Source organism: Erythrolamprus reginae, chromosome 5 (genome assembly GCF_031021105.1).
Source record: "Erythrolamprus reginae isolate rEryReg1 chromosome 5, rEryReg1.hap1, whole genome shotgun sequence".
NCBI classification, from domain to species: Eukaryota; Metazoa; Chordata; class Lepidosauria; order Squamata; family Dipsadidae; genus Erythrolamprus; species Erythrolamprus reginae.
Window position 1 is genome coordinate 47,764,099 of NC_091954.1, and position 27,819 is coordinate 47,791,917.

The following is a 27,819-nucleotide window of genomic DNA, read 5'->3' on the forward strand; positions in this document are numbered from 1 at the left end:
GTATAGTGTGCTACATAATAGCGGTAAGACTCTTAACATTCTCATTATTCTGATTCCAGGTCGCATCCCTGAAAGCCTACGGAATTGTGTGAATAAGGAATTCTTTGTCACAACCGCTCCTTGGTCAGTAATAGATCAGCAAACAATTCATCCAGAGCTCAATGGTGCCACATACAGGTAAGATAAAAGAATTTCTTCTTTCTTTCTTTCTTTCTTTCTTTCTTTTTTCTTTCTTTCTTTCTTTCTTCTTTCCTTATTATTATAATTAATCAAGAAAAACTGGTAGACAGTTCTGAGAGATTATCCCTATCCTAAAAGCATTAAGGACACAACCTTGGCATTAAAGTGTTTGCCAAGTCCCAAAAGTTCAACAACTAAAGAAACCCTTCTTTTGAAATCCAGGCCATCATATGAGACCATGTCATAATGACTTGGGCTAGAAACTAGTTCATCTCTGTTATATTTGATAAGGCTTTCCATGATTTGAATACCAATTTATTCAGTTATAACTTGTTCCACTAGATCATTCAAATAACTTTGAACATGCAGAACTTAGAGGGACCCAAGTCTCTCACCCAGGACATTTACACTTACAAATAGCAAATAGTAATATTTAATTCAAAACTTGAGAAATATCAAAGTTTTGTGCCATTTGGGTGATTTTTTTAAAAAATTACATCCTCTACAGTTTTGTTTTGTTTTTTTGCCTCCTGAAAAAACACATTTGGGGAAACTGTCATCTGGATGACTGAGAATATCTAAAAGCTACCTTTTACAATTTTAGAAATGTTATTTGCTTTAAAAACATAAAATATATTCAGTATAACTTACCTTGCTTATACTATCATGCACAGTTCCAGTGGGGTAGAACTTGGGCAGTGGGGTAGAGGGATGAGGACAACTGTAATTCAGCCATTTTGGAATGGCCCAATCTTGCTCACTATTTCTCGTGTAATCAGATATAAATGCACCTATTTTGCAAAGATGATTCAATTTTAATGGGGGGAAAAGACAATTTTGAAAGGCCCTAAATGGCTAAAGGCCAGACTATTTACGGGACCGCCTCCTCCCTCATACCTCACTGCAGCCAATAAGGGCCCACAGAGTTGGCCTTCTCCAGATCCCGTCCACCAAACAATGTTGGTTGGCGGGACCTCGGGGAAGAGCCTTCTATGTGGTAGCTCTGACCCTTTGGAGCCAAGTGCCTCCAGAGATCCGCATTATCTCCACCCTACCAGTCTTCCGGAAAGCCGTTAAGAACTGGCTTTTCCGGCAGGCCTGGAATTAGGCTGATTGCAAGTATGTATGTTTTTTATATTACAGTGTTCCCTCAATTTTCGTGGGGGATGCGTTCCGAGATCTCCCGCAAAGTCGAATTTCCGCAAAGTAGAGATGCGGAAGTAAATATGCTATTTTTGACTAGGAACGGTATCACAAACCTTCCCATAACACTTTAAACCCCTAAACTGCAATTTCTCATTCCCTTAGCAACCAGTTAGATTATTACTCACCATGTTTATTTATTAAAGTTTATTAAAAAAAATATTTATTAAAGGTGGACAAAAGTTTGGCAATGACGTATGACGTCATCGGTTGGGAAAAACCATGGTATAGGGAAAAAACCCGCAAAGTATTTTTTAATTAATATTTTTGAAAAACCATGGCATAGCCGTTTCGTGAAGTTTGAACCCACAAAAATCGAGGGACCACTGTATTGTTATTGACTATTATTATTAGATTTAAACTGTTTATATTGTTGTTGTATTTATTCTAATTATCAGCCGCTCAGAGTCTTTTTGGAGTGAGCAGCATATAAATACAATAAATAAATAAATTCTTACACAATGTATTCATCTTTATGGGCTACCATCCTCTCCACTAGATGTCTTGCTGGTTTAAGATAGGAACATTCAGCTGGAGCAATACATCAGTTTTCATTTATTAGGGATATCCACTGCTAATCCACATAACTGTTGCTATTAAATAGTCTTGAAATATAATCTGCATGCAAATTTAGTCTAATTTAACTAAGGAATAAGGAAGATTTCCATTGATCCGCTGTAGTTTCTTATTCTTCATTGGAATTGATAGGAACAGGCGGGGAGAGTGGGAAGCTTTTAACTGGGAGAAGCCAGTCTGGAAAATACAATAGTACCCTTCAAGCAACAATAAAGATGGGACAGAGAAGTCCAAGGTCTGTCCTTTATTATTTTGCAAGGCTCAATATGCCAAAAACAGATTGAAGTTACTTTGTGCAGTTTCTAGTCAAATGTTAGGGGGCAAAAATTTCTAAGGCCAAGAACAGTTGTCCGTCCACAATGATTTAATTCAGATTCTTTCATGGAATGGCAGTTGAACTTGATGGCCAGAATAGCTTTTTACAACTCTGCAGTTCTATTAATTTTCCTTCCTTCTCAGGTTAACTGAGAGCAGAACCTTTTATTAAAGAAAATAAATTATAAAGTCTCAATCTTTCAAAACTAGCTGTGTATGATTTTATTTTTCAATTATCCCTATAGTTCCAAAAACCTACAGTATACTTTAAACATAATAGAAAATAATGTGGATGTACACACACGTGTGGAGGTGTATGCGCGCACAGGTGTATAATGTTTGAAAATGGGGGGTTGGGTTTTTTTCCTAAGAGCTTTAATTCCAGCGCAAGTTGCATCCAAACTTAAATTACAGACCCTAGAAAGTATCCTCTGGTCCACTTTCAGTGCAAAAAATTAAAATCTTTGGACATTCCATAAAGATTTATACAAGCCACTTAGAAATCTATATTTTGCAAACAAGAATTATGTAATACCGATAGACTTCCCCTGTGAACCCTCATTCAACAGGCATTCTAAACTACAGTGATGATGAACAAGGAGGATATGTCCAATCCATAAAGTTGGATGATCATGCAATCCATGAAGCTGTAGTCAATGCAGCATCCTCATGGTCATACCATGATTTGGGTACATGGCAAATGGCTTGCAGATAGGACAGTTGCAGTGTAGTTGTAGTTAGGTGGTTTCCATGTGAAACCTTCTCTGCCAGCTTCCCACAAGTAAAATCAGTGGAGGAAGCCAGGAGAAGGTTACAAGTCACTCCCAGTCCTGCTGCTTTTTCCCTCACCTCTAGCACCCATCCAGAGGTGTATGGGGTGCTCGGGGAGGGGTAGCACTTCTGGTGTAGGGGCATGTCGTGTCCTATTACAGCAGTTCTTTTAGGACAACCTTTAGGGCAGCTCGTTCACCTTTGGTCCCAAGCTGTCACTCAGCTCTCACCTGTGGCTCCTAGTAGCTGTAGCATGCGCAGTGGCCACATCCTGGGCAGCAGCTGCGACAGGCTGGCCAAACCAGGCTGAGAGTAGCTGATGGATCATTGACCTTCAGCAAGCTAGGAACTTATTTATCCCAAGCATGTGAAGACAGATTCCAGCAGATTGAGGGGGTGAAGCCTACTAGAATAGGTAAATGGTCATGAAAGCGGTCTCTGCAAGCGATATAGTACACTAAGAGCACAGCAAGACACGAAAGATGCCCTGGTCAACCACTAGGAGAAGGGAAACTGACTGCAAACCTCCACTGCCTTGTGACTACATCCATCATTGGAAGTAAACCTTGAGGAAAAATCTGCAGCAGCAAAGTCACAGAAGCAGTTCATGTCTGTGTACAGCCACACTCTGATAACTCCTGCGATGTAGCTGGAACCAATCGTATTGGCCTTTGCCATTCCATGGATTATTTCAGAGATGTGGAGAGGGGGAATCTGCTGCTTGGGTAACAGTCTATCCTCCATACTAACCTACCCAGGCTTCATGCTCTTCATGGGGAGTCCAGAGCATGATACCATGGTCTTTCAAGACTGAAGGGTGCCAATGCAAGCACCCAACTATACTAAATACACACTCCTGCATCCACTTATCCATGTAACTGGTTTGTGCTGCGTAGCACCTGCCCACCCATAGCTGTCACCCATCTGTGTGCCTGGGACTTCCACATCTTCCCATGTCATAGTCATGTGAGGGCCTTGATCAATGAACTGTGCAGTCCTGGGGTTATGATAGCACTGGGACTGCCACTGCTGAAATGCTCATGTAGTCACGTAGCATTGCACTTGACTGACCACATTGCTTAGTGATAGAAATTGCAGACCCAATTGCCATTGTTGCCAGAATCCCAAAGTTAAGGCAATTTCTAACCAAAGTCAATAGGGAAGCCAGCAGGAAGTTGCAAGTCCTAGGTGAGCAGGCAGGTAAATAGCTGTTGCTAGATTGTGGACGGGGCCAAGGAGTTCAGAGAGATGCAGGAGGAGTAGCAAATGCAGGGGAAGGATGCAAGGGAGTGCACAAGAGGTGAATGTCATGGAGGTTGCACAAGGGTGTAGTATGGATTGAGGAGGAGGTACAAGGGGGTGCACAAAAGATGCAGGTTTGAGAGGGTATGAATGCACAAGAGGCATAGGTCAGAGAGAATGCATGAGGTCATCACACAGGTTGGGTACGGGGTGTGTAAGAGGTGTAAGTCAGGGAGGGTATGAGGAGTGCACAAGTGGCTGGTGTGGCACAAAAACAAAGAGGCTGAGAGAAGGCACATGGGTAGGGGAGACTTATCCTGCAGCTGGCACCTTTTTCTGTTGGTTCCCACATTGACTTTCTGGGGGAACCCTCAGGAAAGATTGCAAATGCTGACCATGTAAATTACACGTCACGCAACTAGTGATAAGTTCTGGGGCTGCTTGAAGTCCAAAGACTGGATGTAATTACCATTCATTCAAAGCCTTTGAATGATCGCTGAATGATCGACAGCCAAGAATTGCTTGTAGATGTTTTGAAAGGCTGGCAACCATTTTTATTACATTGTTATGGTTGTTCAAGTCAATCTTGATTCAAGGAGACTGAACCAACAGATTCATGTAGTTTACTGGTAACATTTTTCAGAAGTGGTTTACCAGCACCATCTCTTAAGATGTTTTTCAACTTCTCTCACCCCAGTTGAGAGAGATCAAGCTTACTTTTTTGGCTAAGGAATACTAGGAGTCACTTGCCCTGTTCCCATTTAACTATTACACCAAACTGACTTTTCTATTTTGATTATACCGGAAATAAATTTGGGAGAACATAATCCACTAGTATTAATTTTGTTAACAATTATATGTGAACTTCTGTATAAATTTACACATTCAATCAATTTTAAAATATGCATTTTAGAACATTATTTTTCAATTAATTTCTGAATTACTTTATTTAGTTAGTTAGTTAGTTAGTTATAGTTAGTTAGTTAGTTAGTTAGTTAGTTAGTTAGTTAGTTAGTTAGTTAGTTAGTTAGTTAGTTAGTTAGTTATTGGGTTGTATCACCCATCTTATCTAGATAATTCAAAATTAAGCTAAATTATATTCTTTGAAATGTTCCCTGAAAAGAGACTATTCACTATTCACCCATTGCATAAAACCTCCCTTTTCATTATTTTGTTCTTTTTTCCAATAGAAAAATTTGGCCACTGTCTCTGTAATGTTTTGAAAAGAGATGCAAAAAAACAAGAGAGCTTTGGGTTCAAATAAGATTACTTCTCCAACTGCTGGCTGTTTGCACAGGCTTCTAAAATAACACGAATAAAGAAATAAGATAAAACCATTTTTGTGAGAGCTGTCTTGAAAGGATTGAAATAGACGTTACTATTGAACTTATTCAGAAAATAGTTTTCCGAGGAGATTTCCCAATCCCTTGGCCATTACACCATTGTTTTTTCTATAGAATACTTTTACATTCATTTTCATCTAATTAAAAATCTATTTCTTTCTAGATATCCACCAGGAATGATGAGTGTTACTCCAGGTGGAATCCCAGCAGCTATGGAAGGTATCATTCCAGGAGGGATTCCCATCACCCATAACCTTCCAACTGTGGCACACCCTTCCCAAGCTCCATCTCCCAACCAGCCCTCAAAACATGGGGACAACAGGGAACATCCAAATGAGCAATAGCAGACAATTTAAAGCACTCCAATTTGGGACCAAGAGACGTTGGAAAAGAAAATGACAAACTGAAAAGAATTTGATACAAAATTTGTAAGGTTCATTTTGGACAGATGCATCATGATATTCCAGTGTTAACGACGACAAACCACCACAAAAATTAAAAGATAGGAGTCAAGACTTAAGGGAGGGAGGGGGAAACCGAAGAAGTCATCTGCTTACTGAAGCACTGAAAAGTAGGATTTGATAACATTACTGATCAGCTTCTGTTATTGTGTATTTAAGTTCTTTCATCTTTACATCAATCACAAGAATATATGTATCTTCTATGTCCCTTTGGGGAAAAACAGTTGATTGAAGTATCTATTACTTAGAACATATCTAACAGCCCTAACAAAGCTTACATGATAATAGAGAGGACGCCATCCTGTGACTTCAGCCCTTTCCTTACTCAATCACCTGGCTTCTCTTTCTACACCTTGAGGAAAGATGACCCCCACACGGGGAGAATTTTGCTTGTTACAGTTATCTGTAGCCACTAATTTACTGGAGGGATGCTACTCAAGTTTAATTACAGTTATATAGTTTAGAGAGGGGAAAAGGCCTACGGTAACTTGCTGCCTTTTTCGCAGAAATTGATGCTTCTCCTACAAGATACACTTAATAAAGTAGCTGTAAGTTCAATAACACATGATGATGCAAAAAAAGTGTTAAGTCTCACATTTATATTCAAATATATTTTTCTCAGTTTTAAATCCACAGCTATTTTATTGAGTAGAAAAATCTTGAGCTGGAAAGGATTCAAGAATGTTGCATTTCCTTATGTCTCAGGAAAAAAAACACTTTTTATGGTAACTTGTCAGACTGTATGAACAAAACCCACTTTTTTAGACATTGAAGTCTTCTTTTCTTCATGTGGTATTTTATACAAGAACACTTCAAAATGTGTTATTAGATGTGACCGATTTTAACAAATCCTGTTAGATTTGTATCAACTAGTTACATGTTATATTCATAGTCTTTTGTGAAACATCACCTTTTTGTTGAAAAAGATGGCTTATTCTGAGCCTTTGTATGGGTACATTCTGTTTCTGTGATAAGTTTTAAAAGCTGTCCAAAACAAAACCAGAACCAATGGCTACCAGAAATGTTTTGTTTTAGTGTATTACCGTTACTGTATTTGTTTATTGTAAAGGTGGACATATAGCGTTCAGTGCTGCTTTCAATAAAAAGTGACCATTTCTATAATTTCAGTTGGACCAGGCCCTCAGTGTTCTTGAACCAATTCTAATTGAGAACATTACAGAATCTGCAGGAATAGATTAAAAATGTTCATCCTTCAGACTATTGAACATCTAGGACAGTGATGGCAAACCTTTTCCTCGGGTGCCAAAAGAGTGTGCGCGCGCGGTATTGTGCATGTACAAGTGCCCACACCCATAATTCAATGCCTGGGGAGGGTGTAAACAGCTTCCCCCACCCCCTGGAGGCCAGGAATGGCCTGTTTCCCAACTTCTGGTGGGCCCAGTAGGCTTGTATTTCGCCCTCCCAAAGCTCCAAAGGTTTCCCTGGAGCTGGAGGAGGGTAAAAACACCCTCCCCCATCCCTCCAGAGGCTCCCTAGAAGCCAAAAACGCCCTCCAAGAGCTTCTGTGCAAGCCAAAAATCATCTGGCCGGCACACACATGCATGTTAGCATTGAGCTAGGGCAACGGCTTGTGTGCCAGCAGATATGGCTCTGCGTGCCACCTGTGGTACCCATGCCATAGGTTCGCCATCACAGATCTAGGATAATACTGGATGGTGATTTTGAATTTCTCAAACGTGCCTCGCCCCAGAAGTCAGTATGCCTAGAATCTGAGAATCCTTAGCATTTGGGTGAGAGTTGACAAGGAAATTAGCAACAGCACTTAAGTTAGGTATCACTTCACAATGCTTTACAGTAAAAAGTCAGCATACTGCCCCTAACATTCTGGGTCTTCATTTTACTGGAAGGTTGTGTCATCCTTGAGCCTCTCAAAATCGAACTCCTGGATTGAGCAGTGAGTTAGCTCTGCAAGTACTGAATTCTAACTACTGCCCCACCATACCTCTGATGATGCTGATCAAATATCATTTGGAACTCCTAGGACAACACAGAGAAAGTGTTCCTTCCGTGCAGTCTTTTTCTCGTATAGTGGGAGAAATGTGTGTCTGAATACAAGATACTCCAAGAGCAAAGCATTCTAAGGAAAAAGACTGCTCTTGCCCTACATGCACTCTTAGCAGCTCTATTACTGTTAAACTTTATGGAATTAACAGATGAGATAAATGACATTTTATACTGGTTCCCATCAAACTGCTTTCATACCATATGTCCCATAATCTTAAGGATAATTAACAGCTATTTTGCAATCACTGTCTATCATGGTGATAGTATCAGCATGAATATGAAAATTTGTATTTCATATGACCCACAAACTCGCTAAAGGACCATCCTGAAGAACTGTAGTAATGATTGCAATGACTAAAATACTTTGTGTATGTTAAAATTTCTATAATTACTAGTCAATATTCTTCCAAAAGCTAACCACAACAGCTATGTTGGAAAGGAGCCTATGTGTGAAAGGAAAAAAGATAACTTTGCCACCAGCTCACATACTGCCCTTTTCTTTCCATAGCAAAAGCTTTGGTCTGGGGCAGGGGTGGCAAACTTGCAGCCATGCTGATCCCCATTTCAGCAAAGGGGGGAAAGTTGTGATAAGACATGTGATGATGGGCAAAAGAAAAGAAAATCGGTCCAGGCAAGAGTCAGTATAAATTCAAAAATCACAAAACTAAATTTACAATCCAGTGTCATAGTACTTCAGTCATGAAGATATACATATATTTGTGGCCATTAAGATAGCTCATACTAAAATTAGCTTGTCAGTGAACTTTTAATGTGATTTGAGAAGGCTTAAAGGAAACGGGGGACACACAAAATAAACTATGGAAGCAGAAGTCGAAAACATAATTGGTACAAAACGTATATTTTGTTTTGAATTGATGGAAAAGCACATTACCAGCTTGAACATATTCAAGGAATTCAACTTCATAAATGTGTCGATGACCTAACACTGCAAATATGTGCAACTTACCATAGAGATACCAGAATAGAGCAACCAGGAGAAGAAACATTGATGCATTAAAGAGAACATTTTAGGGAGTCACACAATTGAAGGTGAAGTAACAAAATGTTTACACTGGCATTAGTGAATTTTTAGAAGCTGCCATTCTTGGAACTTTGATCTTAAGCCAGGAAATAGCATTCCAAATAGACATAATTAGCATTTATGAAAAATACTTGAATAAGCAAATCATATTTGTTGTGGGATGTTCTACCATTAGTAAATGTGCTGAATAGAGACATTTTGTATTACTTCCAGTTACTAATTTAAAGGAAAAACTCCCCACTTAAAATCAGATAGAGACTTTGCTGAAATTTTTATACCAGTTGCCATTGTAAAAGTTACCTTACTAGGCTAAATCTAAATTAAATGATAGAGAAGAGGTATGCCGCTAAAAGAATTTATAAAATACTGGTATAATTAAGAACATATAATCCACTACAATAGAATACAGCGGGGGGGGGGGGTCATTTTGGAGGTGGCAAATCATTTTGATGCTAACCACAGAAGTGTTTTTTTTTTCCCAGAACAGCAGACTTTGAAATAAGACAGAACAAAATATCTGAATAGGATAAACAATTTAGGTATTTAAAGGTTAAAATAAACCACAATTAAGAAAAAAAATAAGACAGCAAAATATTCAGTTTAATTTGGAGCACTGTAGGGAGAATTAACAACTTAAAAAGAAAATCAAACTGAAGTCTGACCTCTAGTTTTAAAGCAGGGATATCATGTCAGAATGCCTCCAAGTTTTTAAAAATGTAATCCTTCCAAAAATTGTACACCAGATGACAGGCCTAGGTACTATTGCAATTAGTGTTTCAAGGCACAGCGATAATTGAGTAACTCTGCTGCTGTACTGTGAGAGCAACTGGAATTACAATCTATAAAACCACTGACTTCCGCTGAGCCTCATAAGGATGTACTATGACTATATAATGTATATTGCTGCTTGTATAGCTGTATAACATGAAAATAAAATGTATATTGCTGTTGTTTTTTTATCTCTCCTTTCAATCAAATGCCTTTATTCAAGAAAATGCCTAAAGCCTTGGTTAAAGCTAAACATTTTCTCATCCTATTAATAGGGCAAAGGAAAATAAGATTTATATTCAAGAACGCCATCTCTCATTGCAGGGAATTGCAATTAGAATTGAGAAGTAACTCAGATTTGGAACAAAACTTGCAACATTTCGATTTTCTTCATTCTACTCAAGCATAATCACCTAATTTATTCTATTAATTAAAGGAATGCAGGAATTTTATAGGAAAGAATATAGAGCAAGCAGAGGTCTAAGGTATTAAACTATAACCCTTTTAACTGTCTTTAGGAAAACTTAAAAATATGAATATATCAAAGTACAACCTGTTGTAGGAAAAGAAATCCAATGATTCTACTGCTTTGTAAATTTATCACAGGTCAATGTGATTATTTTCGTGGAAAACATTAACAAGCTTCTATAAAAGTGAAAAAAATGTACAGTATTGATATGTTTCAACACAATACCTTGATAAAATGCCATTGTTTATTTGTCAGTAGAATTATTTTGAGAAATTTTTGTTTAACGTTCAATTGCTTGAAATGTACCATTTTAAAAAGCAATTAATTCAGAATGGCTCCTATGTTTTTACATCCATTTAAAAAAGCTAGAGTTTCTGTTCAGATTCTTAAATCAGGGACTCCATCTCATAACAGGTTCCATGTCATCATTTCCACCATCATTGGTCTTTAAAAAGTGCTTATCAGGATCTACATTTTGCATACAAAACTATTCAACCTTTAGTGTTCTTAAAGTGAGGTTTGGGGTAAGGCTAGATCCATTCAATACAGCATAGCTAAGGTAATCAAATATAATAAAAAGATTTGTTTTTACTGGAGAATATATTCTGAACTGACAGTTTTAGGAAGCTTACAAGTCCAGATGTGGCCACAATCAGTCAACATGCACAGAATTCTGAAGGTTACATTTTAAGGGAAAATAGTACATAGGACTTCCCAACAAACTTTAAATGAAGGATTTTAAGGAAAACAGTCAAAGTGCTTTCTCACTCAATTTTAATGACCAAGGAATGCTCCTCAGTAGAAGCAATTTTAACTTGCATGGGGAAAGGCTTGATAAAATATTAATTTCTATAGTACAACTCACAGCAAGACCGGGTTTGGACAAAATGCAGTTCAGTTTTACAAACTCCACACAATTGTTTAGCATAAAGTTCCCTGGAACAGCATTTTTTTTACTATTTTAAGTAGCCTGAAAGGGAGAAAAAAAACTATTCCAAAGTTGTGATGCAAAGTAGTAATGGATACTAGAGAAGTCTTTACATAAAACAGTTCATTTAAGTCAAGATTTATCATCCCTTCCATATGTTTTCCCTTTAAAATTTCATTTTATTATACTGTAATGGGCACTATTAAATTTAACGGAACAATACATTTTTAACACATATGAGTTACTCTGGTTATATGGCATCAACAAAAAGAAAAAGGGGAAAAAAGCCACATGATCTGATGATCTGATCTGGGCATCAGCAAGATTTCATATAAAATGTTATTTCAAGGAAATATGTCAGAATGCTTAAAAAGAGATGCAAAATAATCAAATTTTACTGTAAGTCTCAAAAGGAACAGATATTAATCAACAATGTGCTTTTAAGTGCCCTTATTCCAAAGAATTTCCTTCAATAATTGTAAGATGCTGGTTACACTTTTTTCCTATTACTCAACCTTCTTACACAACCACATGTGGTATAATTAAGGGCACATGTACAACCGGAAAAATGCTTTCTGTGTTGGTAATAAAATTAGGGCTTTGCTTTCTTTTTCTTGTTTACAAATGAGTCCAACCAACATACTTCCTCCTTGCATCAGATGAGTCTGAATTCTTCCCACGCCCACTCAAAATCCTACGCAGGATATTCCCTGCTACAATTGGGGCACCATGCAACAATTGGCTACACTGCTCCAAGAGCTGGGGTTGTCACCATACACTCTATGCAGCTGGTATCTCTCTTCTTCCCCATTCATTCATCATCGTCGTCTTCATCTTCCTCTCCGTCTGAAAGGGATGTACAGGGGCGGATTTGTCTATAGCGGTCCAGCCATTTCTCTACCATCTGCGTTACCAGGGGATGGTTACGCCGGCGAGAGCTTTTCTGCATAGCAACCAGGACTCCCCCTTCTGTCACGCAACAGTCCAGCCATTCCCTTAGCAGCTTCTCTTGCTGTTCCTCATTACCAATCTGCAGAGGAAAAAAAATACAGGCAACATGGTCAGTTTAGAATACTAAAAGAGACAAGGGTCCTGTAACATTTGGTATGGCTGAGTCAAAAATCTACCAGCCAGTTCCTAACTGTAGAATTAATTATCTACCATCAAGTCATTTTCAACTTCTAGTAGCCACATAAATAGATTTCCTCCATGAAGATTTATTCTATAATCCCCACTTTAAGAAAAAAATCTGTAAGCTAAGGTTGAAGAAATCTAACTACAGTATTCTGTTTCACAGGCCCAGTTATGAAAGATAATTTATCTGTGATCATGCACCAGATATGCATCAAATAAAAATCCACATTTTTAATTGCTACTTTAAGGTTTCATTCCTAATACAATGGTAGGGTTAAATGTTATTAGAAAGTTGGCTTATCTTTTGCAGGTACAGTGATACTTCTACCTAAGAACGCCTCTACTTAAGAACTTTTCTAGATAAGAACCGGGTGTTCAAGATTTTTTTGTCTCTACTTAAGAACCATTTTCTACTTAAGAAACCAAGCCCAGAAAAATTTCCCAGGAAATTTGAGAGTGGCATGAAGGCCTGGCCAGTTTCCTGCCATTCCCTCTGAGTTTCTCTCTCTGGGGCAGTGTATGGGAAGCAGCCCCGTGCAGCGTGTATGGGAGGCGCATGCTCCTCGCTGCCTCAGAGTCCCTCTTCTTCTTTTTTTAAGCCTTAAAGTTTTGGATTTTTTTGATTCCCCTCACCTCACCTTCTTCCTTCGGCAGCAACTGTCCTCCTCTTCTTTCTCCTCCTCCTCCCACCCAAATTCCGAGCTTTTATTTCTTTCCTAATGGGTTTGCACGCATTATTTGCTTTTACATTGATTCCTATGGGAAAAATTGCTTCTACTTACAAACTTTTCTACTTAAGAACCTGGTCACGGAACGAATTAAGTTCTTAAGTAGATGTACCACTGTACTGTCATTCTGTATTTTTTGTTATAAAATGATTCATTAAGAGGAACCCAAATATCTGGTTATTGCTTTTATCTCAAAACTTTAATTATTATAGCTGCTTTTTAAAAACATCTCTCATTCATAAAGTATTCAGAGTAAAGTAAATTTGGTAGTCAATTTATCTCTCGCATGCTATCTATAATTATGCATATTCTGGGGGCTTTTGTTTTTTCTCATCTAATACTTGGGGAACATCTCTAATGTAACCATAATTATTTCTTACCTCTTGAGCAGACAGGAAGTGAATGTGCAGCAGCTTCCTTTCACTGTCAACCAATGGTAAAAAAGTAATAGTAACATCATCATCAGTGTTCAAGTTAGCACCAGCACCTCGATTGCCATAGCCATCATTCTCCATGGCAACCAAAGCAGAGAAATGGCCCCTTGTGTAGCCCAGAGCAATCGGGCTCTTCCAACAAAAGCTCTGTTCCCATAACAAAGGCAAATATACACCTATGAAAAAAGGAAGGTCCAAAGGTAAATGAAATTGATGAATTGTTTTTGGTGAAGATTTTTATCTAAAGGATGAACTTTAACTAAAGTAGGCACGTGCCCTGCCATGAGAAAATTTAGAAATTGGAGAACTACAAGTACAGTGCTACTTAAAGATTTTGAGTTTTTAACATTCTGCATAAATACGATCTAAAAATATGTTTATCTTCTCCAGACAACTTCTAAAACTAGATAAAGAGAACTCAATTAAAAGTCCATGTTTCTGTTCAGTCTTTCTATAATTTCACAGAGGCTCAGAATACATTCAAGGGCAGAGATAGTAGCAACATACCAATGTATTTCATCAAAGTAAAACAATTACATTGTGCTAAGTGCAGCATTTATAGCAGTCCTGTTATGTATCCTCACTTTGCCAGAAATCTAAGAAGATACTTGAGCTTGTCTTGGGACTTTCCGTGTCTTCTCATTTTGAATGCATAAAGAAAGAGGATCCTAAAGAACTCCCATATTAGCATAAAGTGATGCTCATAAGACCCACAGATCATTCTTTGTTGAATCAGATACCAATAGTTAGCTCTCAAGATGATTATGAAAGCGTAAATTTCTGCTGCTGTCTCCTATTTCAATCTATGATCCTGGAGATAGCATCAAGACTAGCAGCAGCTGACTGTTTTATCCTTCTAAATGTATCTAAGTGCCACTGTTTTCCCTTCCCTGCATTTATTGGTTTACTAGTAAATGTCAAAATAGTATTTTAAACATGAGAAATAGAAATTATATTTAGTACTTTAAATTTCTTTAAATTACAAACTTCCCCAGTATCCTTTCAACATTTTAAATTAAAATCTTGTTTGTATTATAAATCATGCTTACCTTGAAAACGAGTGTATCCTAAAGTTTCTCCCCGAAAACTCTTATAATATTTAACTCCATAAACTATAATTGGTCTTCTAAGAATATGTGCAAGTACAAAAATGTGTGTCTGTTCCAAACTTGCGCCAGGCTGTTTCAAAAACATTTTAAAATAAAAGTGTTATTATGTGAGAAAATAATATTGACTTTTGATTTTAGTACAGTACAATAATACTACAATTTAATTGAATCCAACAGACAAAATAGAGACCCAAGTTATCTCTGAAATTATTAAAGTTTGTTAAATTAAACTATATGTATTGAAGTTTCTGGTTTAACTCTTTAAAAATGGGGAATGGAGCTGGTGAGAATATCAGTGGCAGCAGTAGGTCAATGGGATCTGCCCCATTGAGACACTGGTGCACTCGGAAGATTGGAGGCTCCTCCTTCCATGTGTAGTGGGATAGGGCAATTTAGACAGGATTTCTGGAAGTCCTCAGTCTCTCCTGTTCCCTTTCAGCCAGAGGTCTATTCCTCCTGGCTATGTCGATAACAAGTAAAGGGAGTAGTGGACAAGATGGAGGCTATAACATTGAATCTTGCCATATTTAATCAACTGGAAGGCCCTATGCATAATTTTACACCTATTCAGAATGGTAGATAAGTATTTTACAGATGTGACAAATGTATTTCGGATTTAACATTTAACAGTAATTTCAGGACATCCTTCCTGTTGCTAAACTGAGGTTTTACCTGTAACTGAAATATTTCTTAAGAAATCAACTTTTTAAATACTGATTACCAAAATAATTTAACTATATTCTTAAAGCATAAATATAATCTGGTAAATCATTTAATAAGGCATAAATTACATGAGAAAAACCAGGGCCTAGTGAAGCTATTAGTTTGTCTTAGTAATATAATCCAGTTTTAATTACATATAGCCAATTATACTAGCCTAGTGAAGACAGGCATAGTTACAAAAGAAAAGAGAATAAAGGAACATATACAAAAGGATATCAGTTTTTTTCCCTTTAAATCAATAGATTACATGCAAAATTACTGCATTATCTGATGCAGTGACTAGAGGAACATTTTTAACGTTATGGTTAAATTTGATTTAGCACACTTTAAAACCTTAAAGTATTGCTGTCAGATATTACAGTGAAGCAACTGAATTCTTATCATCAAACATTTATTCATGTTACATTTTGTAGCCTTACTCTCAGTGTACAAGCTTATATTTAATTACAGTTAAGCGTATGGTGCTCAAGTGTTAGCTTCCGAGTTATGCACATTGTTCATTAAAAAATGGAAAATTTTGTTGTCAGTCTAAATATTCTGGCTTTTCATATATTCTAGTCATAGTAATAATTGTAACATCATTATTAATGCCTGGATATATACAAACTGTAAATATTACAAGGTACCCTACATTATCCAAGTCATCAGTGACAAATCAAATCATCCATTAAGATAAAACCTGTGGCATTGCATCTCTCTATATAAAAGTAATCCTTGATCTATGAGTATAGGATATGTTCAGTGACTATTTGAAGTTATGACAATGATAAATGAATAATGATTACGTGTCCTTGGAGTTCCAGCCATCCAAGCACTTCTGCCGTCCCATGATTGTGACAGGTGTGATGGAAACCAGTTTGCATTTATGACCAGTTGCAGCCTCTATGATCATGAGATCATCTGTTGCAACCTCCCTTGCTGGCTTCCCAAAAGCTAATGAGGAACAGGCCAGGAAAGGTCACAAGTCACTGGGGTTAAGTCTCCCAGAGTGAGAGAATGTGTCTATGAAAGGGGGGGTGGGGGGTAGTGTAATGAACTACAGTGTTCCCTCAATTTTCGCAGGGGATGCGTTCCGAGACTGCCCACAAAAGTTGAATTTCCACAAAGTAGAGATGCGGAAGTAAATACACTATTTTTGGCTATGAACAGTATCACAAGCCCTCCCTTAACACTTTAAACCCCTAAAGTGCAATTTCCCATTCCCTTAGCAACCATTTAGATCATTACTCACCATGTTTATTTATTAAAGTTTATTAAAAGAAATATTTATTAAAGTCGGATGAAAGTTTGGCGATGACAATTGATGTCATCGGGTGGGAAAAACCATGGTATAGGGAAAAAACCCACAAAGTATTTTTTAATTAATATTTTTGAAAAACCGGGGTATAGACTTTTCGCGAAGTTCGAACCCGCGAAAATCGAGGAACACTGTACTGTGAAGTGACACTTTCCCAGAAAGAAGGGGCACATTTGGGGTGGAGGACTTGAGACAACACAGCCCACAGATGAATCTGAGAAAGAGAAAGAGATTTAGGATAGCCACTCCTTAGTATCTCCCAAGATATATCCCTTAGGGCAGTGATGGCGAACATTTTTTTCCTCAGGTGCCGAAAGAGTGTGCATGCATGCTATCGCACATATGCGAGTGCCCACACCCATAATTCAATGCCAGAGGAGGGCAAAAACAGCTTTCCCCGCTGCCCAGAAGTCCTCTGGAGGCCGGAAAAAGCCTCTTTCCCAACTTCTGTTGGGCCCAATAGGCTCATGTTTCACCCTCCCCATAGAAACATAGAAACATAGAAGTCTGACGGCAGAAAAAGACCCCATGGTCCATCTAGTCTGCCCTTATACTATTTTCTGTATTTTATCTTAGGATGGATATATGTTTATCCCAGGCATGTTTAAATTCAGTTACTGTGGATTTATCTACCACGTCTGCTGGAAGTTGGTTCCAAGGATCTATTACTCTTTCAGTAAAATAATATTTTCTCATGTTGCTTTTGATCTTTCCCCCAACTAACCTCAGATTGTGTCCCCTTGTTCTTGTGTTCACTTTCCTATTAAAAACACTTCCCTCCTGGACCTTATTTAACCCTTTAATATATTTAAATGTTTCGATCATGTCCCCCCTTTTCCTTCTGTCCTCCAGACTATACAGATTGAGTTCATTAAGTCTTTCCTGATACGTTTTATACTTAAGACCTTCCACCATTCTTGTAGCCCGTCTTTGGACCCGTTCAATTTTGTCAATATCTTTTTGTAGGTGAGGTCTCCAGAACTGAACACAGTATTCCAAATGTGGTCTCACCAGCATTCTATATAGCGGGATCATAATCTCCCTCTTCCTGCTTGTTATACCTCTAGCTATGCAGCCAAGCATCCTACTTGCTTTCCCTACTGCCTGACTGCACTGTTCACCCATTTTGAGACTGTCAGAAATCACTACGCCTAAATCCTTTTCTTTTGAAGTATTTGCTAACACAGAACTGCCCAGGCACCAAAGGCTTCGCTGGAGCCAGGGGAGGGTAAAAACGCCCTCCCCCATCCCCCCGGAGGCTCTCTTGAAGCTAAAAATGCCCTTGCAGAGCCTCTGTGCAAGCAAAAAATCAGCTGGCTGGCAAACACATGCATGTTGGAGCTGAGCTAGGACAATGACTTGCGTGCCAGCAGGTGCCATAGGTTTGCCATTACTGCCTTAGGATTAGAGAAATATAGATTTAGTTTGGCAACATTCTCTCTATGGTTTGAGCAAATAAAAAACTGAGCTTTGGCTGGATTGTTCTAATCTATGCCATTCTTGGGCTGGGCCTGTCATTCATATTGCCACACATAGTGACAGAGGCCTCATTTATCTTTTAAAGAGAAGACGATTTGTCTTTTGGTTTCTGGAAATTTAGGAGACTTCAGTTTCAACCAACAATAAGCACATTTATGTATGAAACAACTAAATAACTACATCATCTGAACAGAAGAGTTCAAAAGCACTTATATAATTGCCATTCACAGTATTAATGGAAATGCAACTCTCTCCAGCTTATTAAGGCAGCTTGGAATACTGCTCTCAAACCCTAGTAAAACAACCAACAAGAATTGTGTTGTTTAACCAGTGTCCTAAGCGCAGGAAAACAAGCAGCATGTCAGCTGAAATGATTGCGATAATGATGTTGACACTATTACAAAATAATTGCATATTACAATTTACATTATACAATTTAGATCCATAGAACCAGAGCAGAAACTCAAAATGCTGGGAGAGTACAGGGAGTATGCATGCTTTTTAGACAACCAAGAATGTTACATACACACCCAATAAAGCTATAATCATATTGATCTGAAAAACTGCAATGTTTTTTTCCTCAAAAATATTGGGAGGGGAGGAAAAATGCAATTGCAGAAACATGTTGCTGAAAGCAGGTGAATAGGCAGGAAATATAAATGATGAAAGCATGAAATGGAGGCAGCAGACGGAGGAATTGCTGCCTCCTCAGGTGGGTATAGTCCTGACTTCCCTGATGCCCTCCACATGCAGGTAGGAAGGGTAGTTGCAATGGAGAGCCTATTCTCCCCATGGAGATTCTCTACATGGAGATTCAGAAAAACCTTTCATCTTTGGAGAGTCTCCAGCGACAGAAAGCTCTCCACTGCAGACCCTTATCCTCTGCATGTGGAAGGAAATGGAAGGGTATGAGAAGAGAATGAGGTAATATGCTGATTGAACAGGGCTAGAAATTTTAAAAATACTCATCTGGGAATTAGAGCCAATGAACTAAATGGGATTTTCTACAGAGTAAGCATGCATAGATTTCCATGTGCTTGCAGCCCAGCACAAAGAGCTCTATCAACCTATTTCCTTGTTGCAAACAGAAGGGGGGGGAAACAAAACTCAATACCCCAAGGATTTCTTCTCCAATTTGTATCTTAATTACATGGAGTATGCTGGGCTAAATAGACCCATCTCCAGCATAGTAACAGACTATGCGTATATACAGTGATGGGCTGCTCCCAGTAGTAAAATCAGGGATGTGTCCGCAGCTGTGCGGCCCCCAGCAGGTGTGCACATGCCCCATATGTGAATTGGATTCTGCACATGCACCCAAATCCAAATCTTGTGTAAGGATGTTCGCACGAGCGAGATTTTAGCAATTTTTATTGTTTTTTTGCTTCCACGCATGCATGGAAGCAAACATATTGGCAAAAATCGCAGAAATCTCACCCGCGCACGCATCTTCATACAAAATTTGGATTCGTGCGGATGCACAGAAGGTGAATCTCATGCTGATGCGCATGTGCCATCCGTCACCTGCGCGCACGTCCACATCATCCCCGGGTACATACCGGTAGGGCCGGCGATGGGCAGCCATTCACTGCATATCTACCTGGAGGGAAGAGCAACTAAACATGATGGGTCTTGCTATAAAGTTGTGCCCACACCAAGCTAACATTTTTGCAGCCTCTCCCTTACTGCTGTGGGTATGACCATGGGGAAAGGTACCATCAGTACAGGTAGTCCTCGACTTACAACCATTTGTTTAGTTACCATTGAAAGTTACAGTGTCACTGAAAAAAGTGACCTATCACCATTTTTCACATTTACAGTATCCTCATGGGTCACGTAATTTACATTTGGATGCTTGGCAACTGGTTCATGTTAATGACATCTCCTGTGCCCCAGAGTCACATGGTCATCTTTTGAGACCACTTGACAAGCAAAGTCAATGAGGAATCCAGATTCACTGAACGGTCATGTTATTAATAGAACAACTACAGTAGTTCACTTAACAACCGTGGCAAGGAAAGTCGTAAAATGAGGCAAAACCCGCTTAACAAATTTCTCACTTTGCAATCTAAATTTTGGGCTGAATTGTGGTCGTAAGTTGAGAACCACCTGTACACCGATGATACCAAACTATGTCTTTCTGCCCCTGGTGAATTAAGTGCTGTGAGGCTTTCAATATATTTTCCTAGTGTCTGGAGGTTGTGTGTATATGAAACAACAGGTTTCAGCTGAACCTTGGCAAGATTGAGTGCCTTTGGGTACTGGGACCCACCAGTTTTACAATTATTCCAGTACACAAACATGGAGTGGGTGGAGAGGTCCTGGACTCACAACTTCTTTAGATACAGTGGTAGCTACGAGGGCCTTTGCACAGCTTCAGGTTGTGTGCCAGTTATTCTCAAATTCCTAAATCAGAGCCTCTGTTCACAATCATGCCAGAATCACTTTCCAATTGGATTACTATAGTAAGATCAATATGGGGCAGTGAGATGGGTTGCCATGTAAATTTGATAAAACAAATTTATCAAACACACAAAAACACACACTTGGTACAACATCCTGAGCTATCAACATTTTTTGCAATCTCTTTTACTGATGTGAATGGGTATTACAGCATGCTTGTAAGAGAAATTATTTTGAAAAAGAATAATTCCTATGCAGTGTGTATATATGTAGATATGACATTAACTAATTAACAACTGGGGAGCTTATAATCCATTTATATTTTAGTTATCATCTCTTTTGGATGGATGTAGCCTCCGGGTCAGTATGAACTCTTTAGGATGTCCATTACACATATGTGTTGGAAAAGGGGGGGGGACCTCCAGACTGATTTAGTGGAAATTGGCAGCAATGGCCGACTAGAAATATGGAAATTATACTGATTTTTTTTGGGTAATGTTTGGTCTGACTTTTATACAATCCTCTTTTCTTTGGGAGATATCGTCAGTTAAGCATATCTATAACACTGTCCATAGCAAAATCTATGAAGCTTAAAGTATTTATTTATGCAGGCTTTTCTAAAGATTACATAATTATTATAAGTGCTCAAAGTTAGCACAGTTCCCAAATTTAGCTATAATTAGATTTGCAGGTGTATTCAGAAGAAACTCCCATTCAGTTCAGTGAGATAGTGTATATATACAGTGATCCCTCGATTTGCGCGTTCTCGATTAGCGCGAAATGCTGCAACACGGTTTTTCAAAAAATATTAATTAAAAAATAAGTCCGCGTTTTTTTTGCTATACCACGGTTTTTCCCACCCGATGACGTCATACGTCATCACCAAGAGTCACTTCTCTGTCTCTTTCTCTTTCTTTCCTGTCACTATGCTTCAATCATTTTCTCATTTCTCTTTTTTCTCCCCTTTTTTCTATCATTTCTCTCTCTCTTTCTTCCTCTCTCACACTCTCTTCCTCCCTTCTCTCTCCCCCCCTCCACTTGCCCACGAGAAGAAAAAAAGCAACCTCTGCCGGGCAGCTCCCCTTGTGCCCCCGCTTTGTGCCTGCCTCTTTTGGGGATTTTTTTTTCTTTTCTTTTTTGCGCTGGCGGCGGGAGCTGTTGGGGAGGGCTCTGCCGGGAAGGCCTCTCAGCTGCAGAGCCGAATGGGGGCGGAGGCAACAGCGGAGCCCGGCGCTGGGGCCATGCGAGGCTGTTCATCCAGGGGGGCGTGGACTGGCAAGTCGCCCTCCTTTCTCTCTCTTTCTCAAGATCGCTTGCCGCTTGCCTATTGCAGCGAAGGAGGCGAAGCAAGGCTCCAAGCTGCAAAGCGGCAAGCGATCTTGGAGTTTCCCCTTTGCCTGGGCGGCGGGAAGACCAAGGGAAGGTTCCTTCAGCCGCCCAACACCTGATCCGCTCCGCAGCGCGGCAGCAGCGAGGAGCCGAAGATGGGGTTTCCCCTTTGCCTTTACCCCATCTTCGGCTCCTCGCTGCTTCCGCGCTGCGGAGCAGATCAGCTGTTGGGCGGCTGAAGGAATCTTCCCTTGGTCTTCCCCGCCGCCCACACGCAAACTCCACCATCTGCGCATGTGCGGCCATGAAAAAAATGGCGCACATGCGCAGATGGTGGTTTTTACTTCCGCATCCAGTATAACGCGGAAGTCGGTTAGCGCGGGAGGTCTTGGAACGTAACCCCCGCGCTAACCGAGAGATCACTGTACCTTAAAGAAGCTATGATTATTCAAATTGGTATAATTAAGCCCAATACTCTTTACATAATTTCACTTTTATGTAAAATGTGAAAAATCCCATTGATGATTTTGACTGGATAATGCTCCTAACATCTGAAGCACTCACAAGTACAAACATCAAATTAAAGTACCTATAACAATACGAAATGGAGTACCATTTAGTATGGGGAAAATGGTATAAGTGTTTAGAAGATAGGAACAACAAATAATAAAATATTTAACAGATGGAAATTAGGAATTAACAGTAAGATGATATAAACATATAGGATGCTTGTGAAATGGTACATGAATATATTAGCATGTACAATGTGTATAGGACAAGGAAACCATATATATAGATATGTTAATAGGCGGGAGAAGAAGAAAAACTATGAATGTATACTGATATGCAAATGTAAAAAGGAAATCCTTTTATTTTAAAATAATAATAACAATATTAAAACAAATACCAGAGCCCTACTAATGGTAATAATTTTCAGTCAGATAATCTAAAATATGCATTACAAAATATAAATCTACAGAACTTGTTAAGACAAATGCAAATACATTTCTCAGCAAGATTGTCTTACCCATGGTAACATGGTTATTTATGGTGACATTCTTACCTGACTAGCAAGGGAAAGTATAAATGCCCAGTCTTCCTGCCATTGTTCTTCTCGCAGTGAGAAATGTAAACCAAAGCTTTGAGAATACCATGACTCCCATTCTTTCCATCGTGTATAGAACCTATTAAAAAAAAGTATGTGCATAACAATTTATTTCATCTTACCAAGGCTTTCCCCAGAATTTGGGCTACTTAATCGATGATTTACAGGAAGATGAAGATAGGAAGAATTAATATTTCTTGCTGCAATAGTTAGCCAACATACAGTATGTCTTGGTCAACACACAGACAGAGAGACAGACAGACCTTAGTACTCATCATTGATTGCTTCCAGGAGGTGCAATGTGAATCAAAAATGATGAGTACCAAACAAATTTTCCCATAGGGAATAATGTAGTGAGTCACAAGGCAACCAACACTGACAAATTCTAGTTTGTGCGTTAAGTACAAAACAAACTATGATTATTGGGACAAATTTTTCACATCAAAATGCATTGAGTAACAAGGTTGATGAGTTTCAAAGCAATTGAGTACCAATGTATCAAAAAAGACAGAAAGAGAGAGAGAGTGAACTATGCAAAGGTTTGGATTCAATTAGGAAAACCTGCTTCTGAATATACAGGAGTGCCACACAGCATCTATCTGCACTTATTAAAGCAGTTACATCCATTTTCAGGATTGTGTAAATCATCCTTTCCTACCTGAATCTGAAATATCAATTGATTATTTTTCACTGTTTTTGCAACAATCATTTCCCTAATAGATTAATAGATGACCTTCCAAAAGTAATTCTTATATGTATGAGATCTAATTTATTTATTTATTTATTTATTTATTTATTTATTTATTTATTTATTTATTTATTTATTTATTTAGTCATTCATTCATTCATTCATTCATTCATTCATTTATTCATTTATATTTCTATGCCGCCCTCTCAATTGACTCAGGGCAGCTTACAACAATATAAATACAAATACAAGACGCTTGAGAAATCTAAAACTAATGTATAAAACTGCAAATAGGTAAGATTTTTAATTTCTTTTTTTTTCTTCTTCCATAATGTATTGCTTATTACTTTATTGGGCATACTCACACAACAGCTATAAATTTTAGAGGTAACATTTTAACATGAATAGTGAGATGGATGGATGAGAGACAGAGAGAGAGAGACAGGGTAAAATATAAAAAAAGAAAATAACAGTAATAAAATGGTGTAAATATGAATCAACAATCAGACAAATACATAATATTTACAGCTTTTCCCAATATGTTCAATATAATAGCCTCTTAAATCAACTGCCTTAACTATAAACTTAGCAGGCCTGCTCCCGATGTATAGATTAGAATCCAATAGGAGTGATGTTTCAAATAGGAATGTTAAGTATCTAAATCTAAGAAGGGCATATAACTGAGAATCAAACAAAAAATGAGCAATGTCTACAATCCCTGGGGTACTGTGTATACTGGTTATAATACTGACTACTTCTCAATGAGCCAGGATAATTTTTCCAATTCATGGTATCTTCAGGACTACTCTAGGGTTAGCCTACATGGCCAATGCTGAAAGTTCTCTAAGTTAAATCCACACTTCTGAAGATAAGGTCAAAGGTAGACAAGGCTGTGCTAATACAAACTTCCCAATCATAGCAAAAACACAGGTCTGATAAGATGTATAAATTCAGATAAATTCCATTGGACCATCAGTTGACAATCATATTTTTCAGAGTATAAGATGCACTTTTTCACCCTCTTAAAAAAGGGTGAAACTTTCGGTGCGTTTTCTATACCAAATACAGTAGAACCTCATGACACGAACCCCTCATCTTACGAACTTTTCGAGATACAAACCCGGGGTTAGGGATTTTTGTGCCCCTTGTTACGAACTTTTATTGCCTTACGAACCCACCGCCGTGAGCGCTGAAGCCGGAAGTTCGGCAAAAGTTCGGGTTCGGAAGGCCGCCAAAAAGCGCTGCCGCCCGGCTGTCACCTTTTGAAACATGGGCGGAGCTTTGACGTCACAGAGACGTCCTTCCTGGAGTCCACGTTTCGGCTTGCCAGGAAGGACGTCAAAGCTCCACCCATGGAATTCCCTATTGGGATTCCCCACCTCCGTTTGAGCCTCCCGACCGGCCGACAGCTCCGCAGCTCTTCTGCGAAGGTGACAGCCGGGCGGCGGCACTTCTCGGCATTCTCCCGAACCCGAAAACCAAACCTGAATTTTTGCCAAACTTTCGGGTTCAGCGTTCAGGAGAACGCTGAGAAGCCCCCCCCCCCAGCTGTTTCAAAAGGTGACAGCCAGGCGGCGGCGTTTCTCGGCAGCCTCCCGAACGCGAACTTTTGCCGAACTTTTCGGGTTCAGCGTTTGGGAGAATGCCAAGAAGTGCCTGGCTGTTTCAAAAGCTGACAGCCGGGCAGCGGCACCCACCAGAGTGCTGGTTTTGCGATATATATTTTTTTTTGCTTGCACACATTAATAGCTTTTACATTGTTTCCTATGGGAAACACTGTTTCGTCTTACGAACTTTTCACCTTACGAACCTCCTCCCGGAACCAATTAAGTTCGTAAGACGAGATATAACTGTACAGCCATTTGAAGTCCTGCCCCAGGGTGCCATTTTTATGGGAAGCCTGCAGAGAATTCCTAGGGACTGGGGGAAGACAAAAATGCACCCATTTTTGTGAAAAAAAACCAGGCAAAAAATGGCCCGTTTTCCACAAAAATGCAGGCATTTTTGCCATCCCCCAGCATCTAGAAGTTCTCTACAGGCTTCTCAGACCGTTTGCCCACCCCATTTTTGTGAAAAAGTGGCCTGTTTTTCACCAAAATGGATGTGTTTTTGCCTTCTAATTACCCATCTAGCATGACTGTCAGAAGAATTCTGAGAGTTGAAATCTACTTGTCTTAAAGCTGGCAAGTTTAAGACTTGTGGACTTCAACTCCCATTCCTGAGTTAGCATGACTGTAAAAGGAATTCTGGGAGTTGAAGTCCACTAGTCTTAAAGCTGGCAAGTTTGATAACCTCTGGGTCAGGGATTAGGAGTGCAAGGGTCTTCAAACTTGGCAAGTTTAAGACTTGTGGATTTTAACTCCCATTCCTGAGCTAATATGAGTGGAGAAGGAATTCTGGGAGGTGAAGTCCACAAGTCTTAAAGCTGTCAAGTCTGAAGTTTGTAAAAGTGTACATGTTCGTAAAAAAGTATGTATGTTTGTAAAAAGTATTCTTCTACACTGATGTTTTATTAAATAATATATTACTAAACCATTTCGTTCAGAATAGTTTCTTCCTTGTTTCCCACCTCTAAAATCTAGGTTCATCTTATACTCCAGTGTGTCTTATACAGTGTTATCTCTACTTACGAACTTAATTTGTTCTGTGACCAGATTCTTAAGTAGAAAAGTTTGTAAGAAGAAGCATTTTTTTCCCATAGGAATCAATGTAAAAGCAAATAATGTGCATGATTGGGGAAACCACAGCGAGGGTAGAGGCCCTGTTTCCTCCCAGGAGATTCCTAGAGAGACCCCATAGAGGCTTCTCCCTGCTTTTTGCGGCCCTGTTTCCTCCCTGGAGATTCCTAGAGAGGCCCCACGAGGCTTCTCCCTGCGTTTTCTGGTTACAGTTTTGGAGGTTCGGGTTTGTAAGTGGAAAATGGTTCCCGAGGAAAGGCAAAATAATCTTGAACACCCAGTTCTTATCTAGAAAAGTTTGTAAGTAGAGACGTTTGTAGATAGAGGTACCACTGTATTCTGAAAAATATGGTAATTAAATGTCACTTTATATACTATATAGACAACTTACTATTTGTATAAATTGCAAGGTTTTCTGACACAAAAGTTTCAATATTTTACAACAGAGTAAGATTGCAAACGAATGTTGCTATTGCTGTAAAGGACAAGCAGATTTATCCCTCCTAAATCTAAAAGCTCTGGATTTTTATTTGACGAAAGTTAACTGAAGTCATTTGACTGTACAGCAAAACCATTTCTGCTTACCAATGAGAACAATCATGTAAACTGTCATGAAGAGCTTTACGTAGCACCGAATCTTTATCATAAATGCCCCAGGTAGCTTGTAGAACTGAATCAAGCAGGCAATCTCCTGCAGTCCGATTCCAAAGTGCATAAAGTCTACTGTCCAAACGTGTACCCAGTTCCAGTGACCAGTTTATAATGGGAGATTCTTCTTCTAGTTCTACAAAATAAAAACAGTACATAGTCAGTCAAATTAAATCCAATGAGCAAGACATAAAACCATTTAGCACTTTTATTACTTCTAGATAAAGCAGATAAATTGCTTGGCTTTTAAGTAAAACTCTCTTAGCTTTTAGGCAATAGTGGGAAGCCTAGCATTTCCAGATTGCCAAAACCGAAGTCCAGCAAGAAAAAGCTTCTTGCCTCTTTTGACAGTGATCAGAGTTGAGTGTTTTGAGGTCTCTGATTCTGTACTGTTTTAAAGAACCGTTGAAACTTACCTGAACGGTCTTCTCGATGCACTGCAAGGAGAGTCCAGGATGGGTAATTCTCAATCTGATTGGTCGGGACTGAGTTTAATTTAAATATTAGGGAGTCACCGCCCCCTTAGCCCTCCAGTCTAAAAGAAAACGAAGGAGCAGTAAAACTAACAAACTTTATTAAACCATGCAAGAAAACCTTCTAACAGTAACCCCGGTCCCGAATTCGGGCGGGTCTGGACTCTCCTTGCAGTGCATCGAGAAGACCGTTCAGGTAAGTTTCAACGGTTCTTCTCCAATGCACTTGCAAGGAGAGTCCAGGATGGGATATACCCAAGACATTAAC

At 39.0% G+C, this 27,819-nt stretch overlaps 2 protein-coding genes across 14 annotated transcripts in view; one reads left to right on the forward strand and one right to left on the reverse strand.

Annotated features, from left to right (window-relative positions):
- CTBP2 (C-terminal binding protein 2) overlaps positions 1–7,218 on the forward strand; it is a 310,474-nt gene extending 303,256 nt beyond the window's left edge. For all 10 annotated transcript variants that reach the window (XM_070752514.1, XM_070752512.1, XM_070752518.1 and 7 more), the window contains 2 exons: positions 60–177; positions 5,794–7,218. In XM_070752514.1, the coding sequence (XP_070608615.1) occupies positions 60–177; positions 5,794–5,974 (299 nt within the window). In that variant the 3' untranslated portion in view covers positions 5,975–7,218. The remainder of the gene's footprint in view (positions 1–59; positions 178–5,793) is intronic.
- A 1,738-nt stretch (positions 7,219–8,956) lies between these two features.
- The window catches only part of ZRANB1 (zinc finger RANBP2-type containing 1), a 74,408-nt gene continuing 55,545 nt past the window's right edge, over positions 8,957–27,819 (reverse strand). For all 4 annotated transcript variants that reach the window (XM_070752522.1, XM_070752524.1, XM_070752523.1 and 1 more), the window contains 5 exons: positions 27,016–27,214; positions 23,023–23,143; positions 14,669–14,798; positions 13,566–13,795; positions 8,957–12,353 (listed from right to left, as the gene is read on the reverse strand). In XM_070752522.1, coding sequence (XP_070608623.1) covers positions 12,135–12,353; positions 13,566–13,795; positions 14,669–14,798; positions 23,023–23,143; positions 27,016–27,214 — 899 coding nt within the window. In that variant the 3' untranslated portion in view covers positions 8,957–12,134. The remainder of the gene's footprint in view (positions 12,354–13,565; positions 13,796–14,668; positions 14,799–23,022; positions 23,144–27,015; positions 27,215–27,819) is intronic.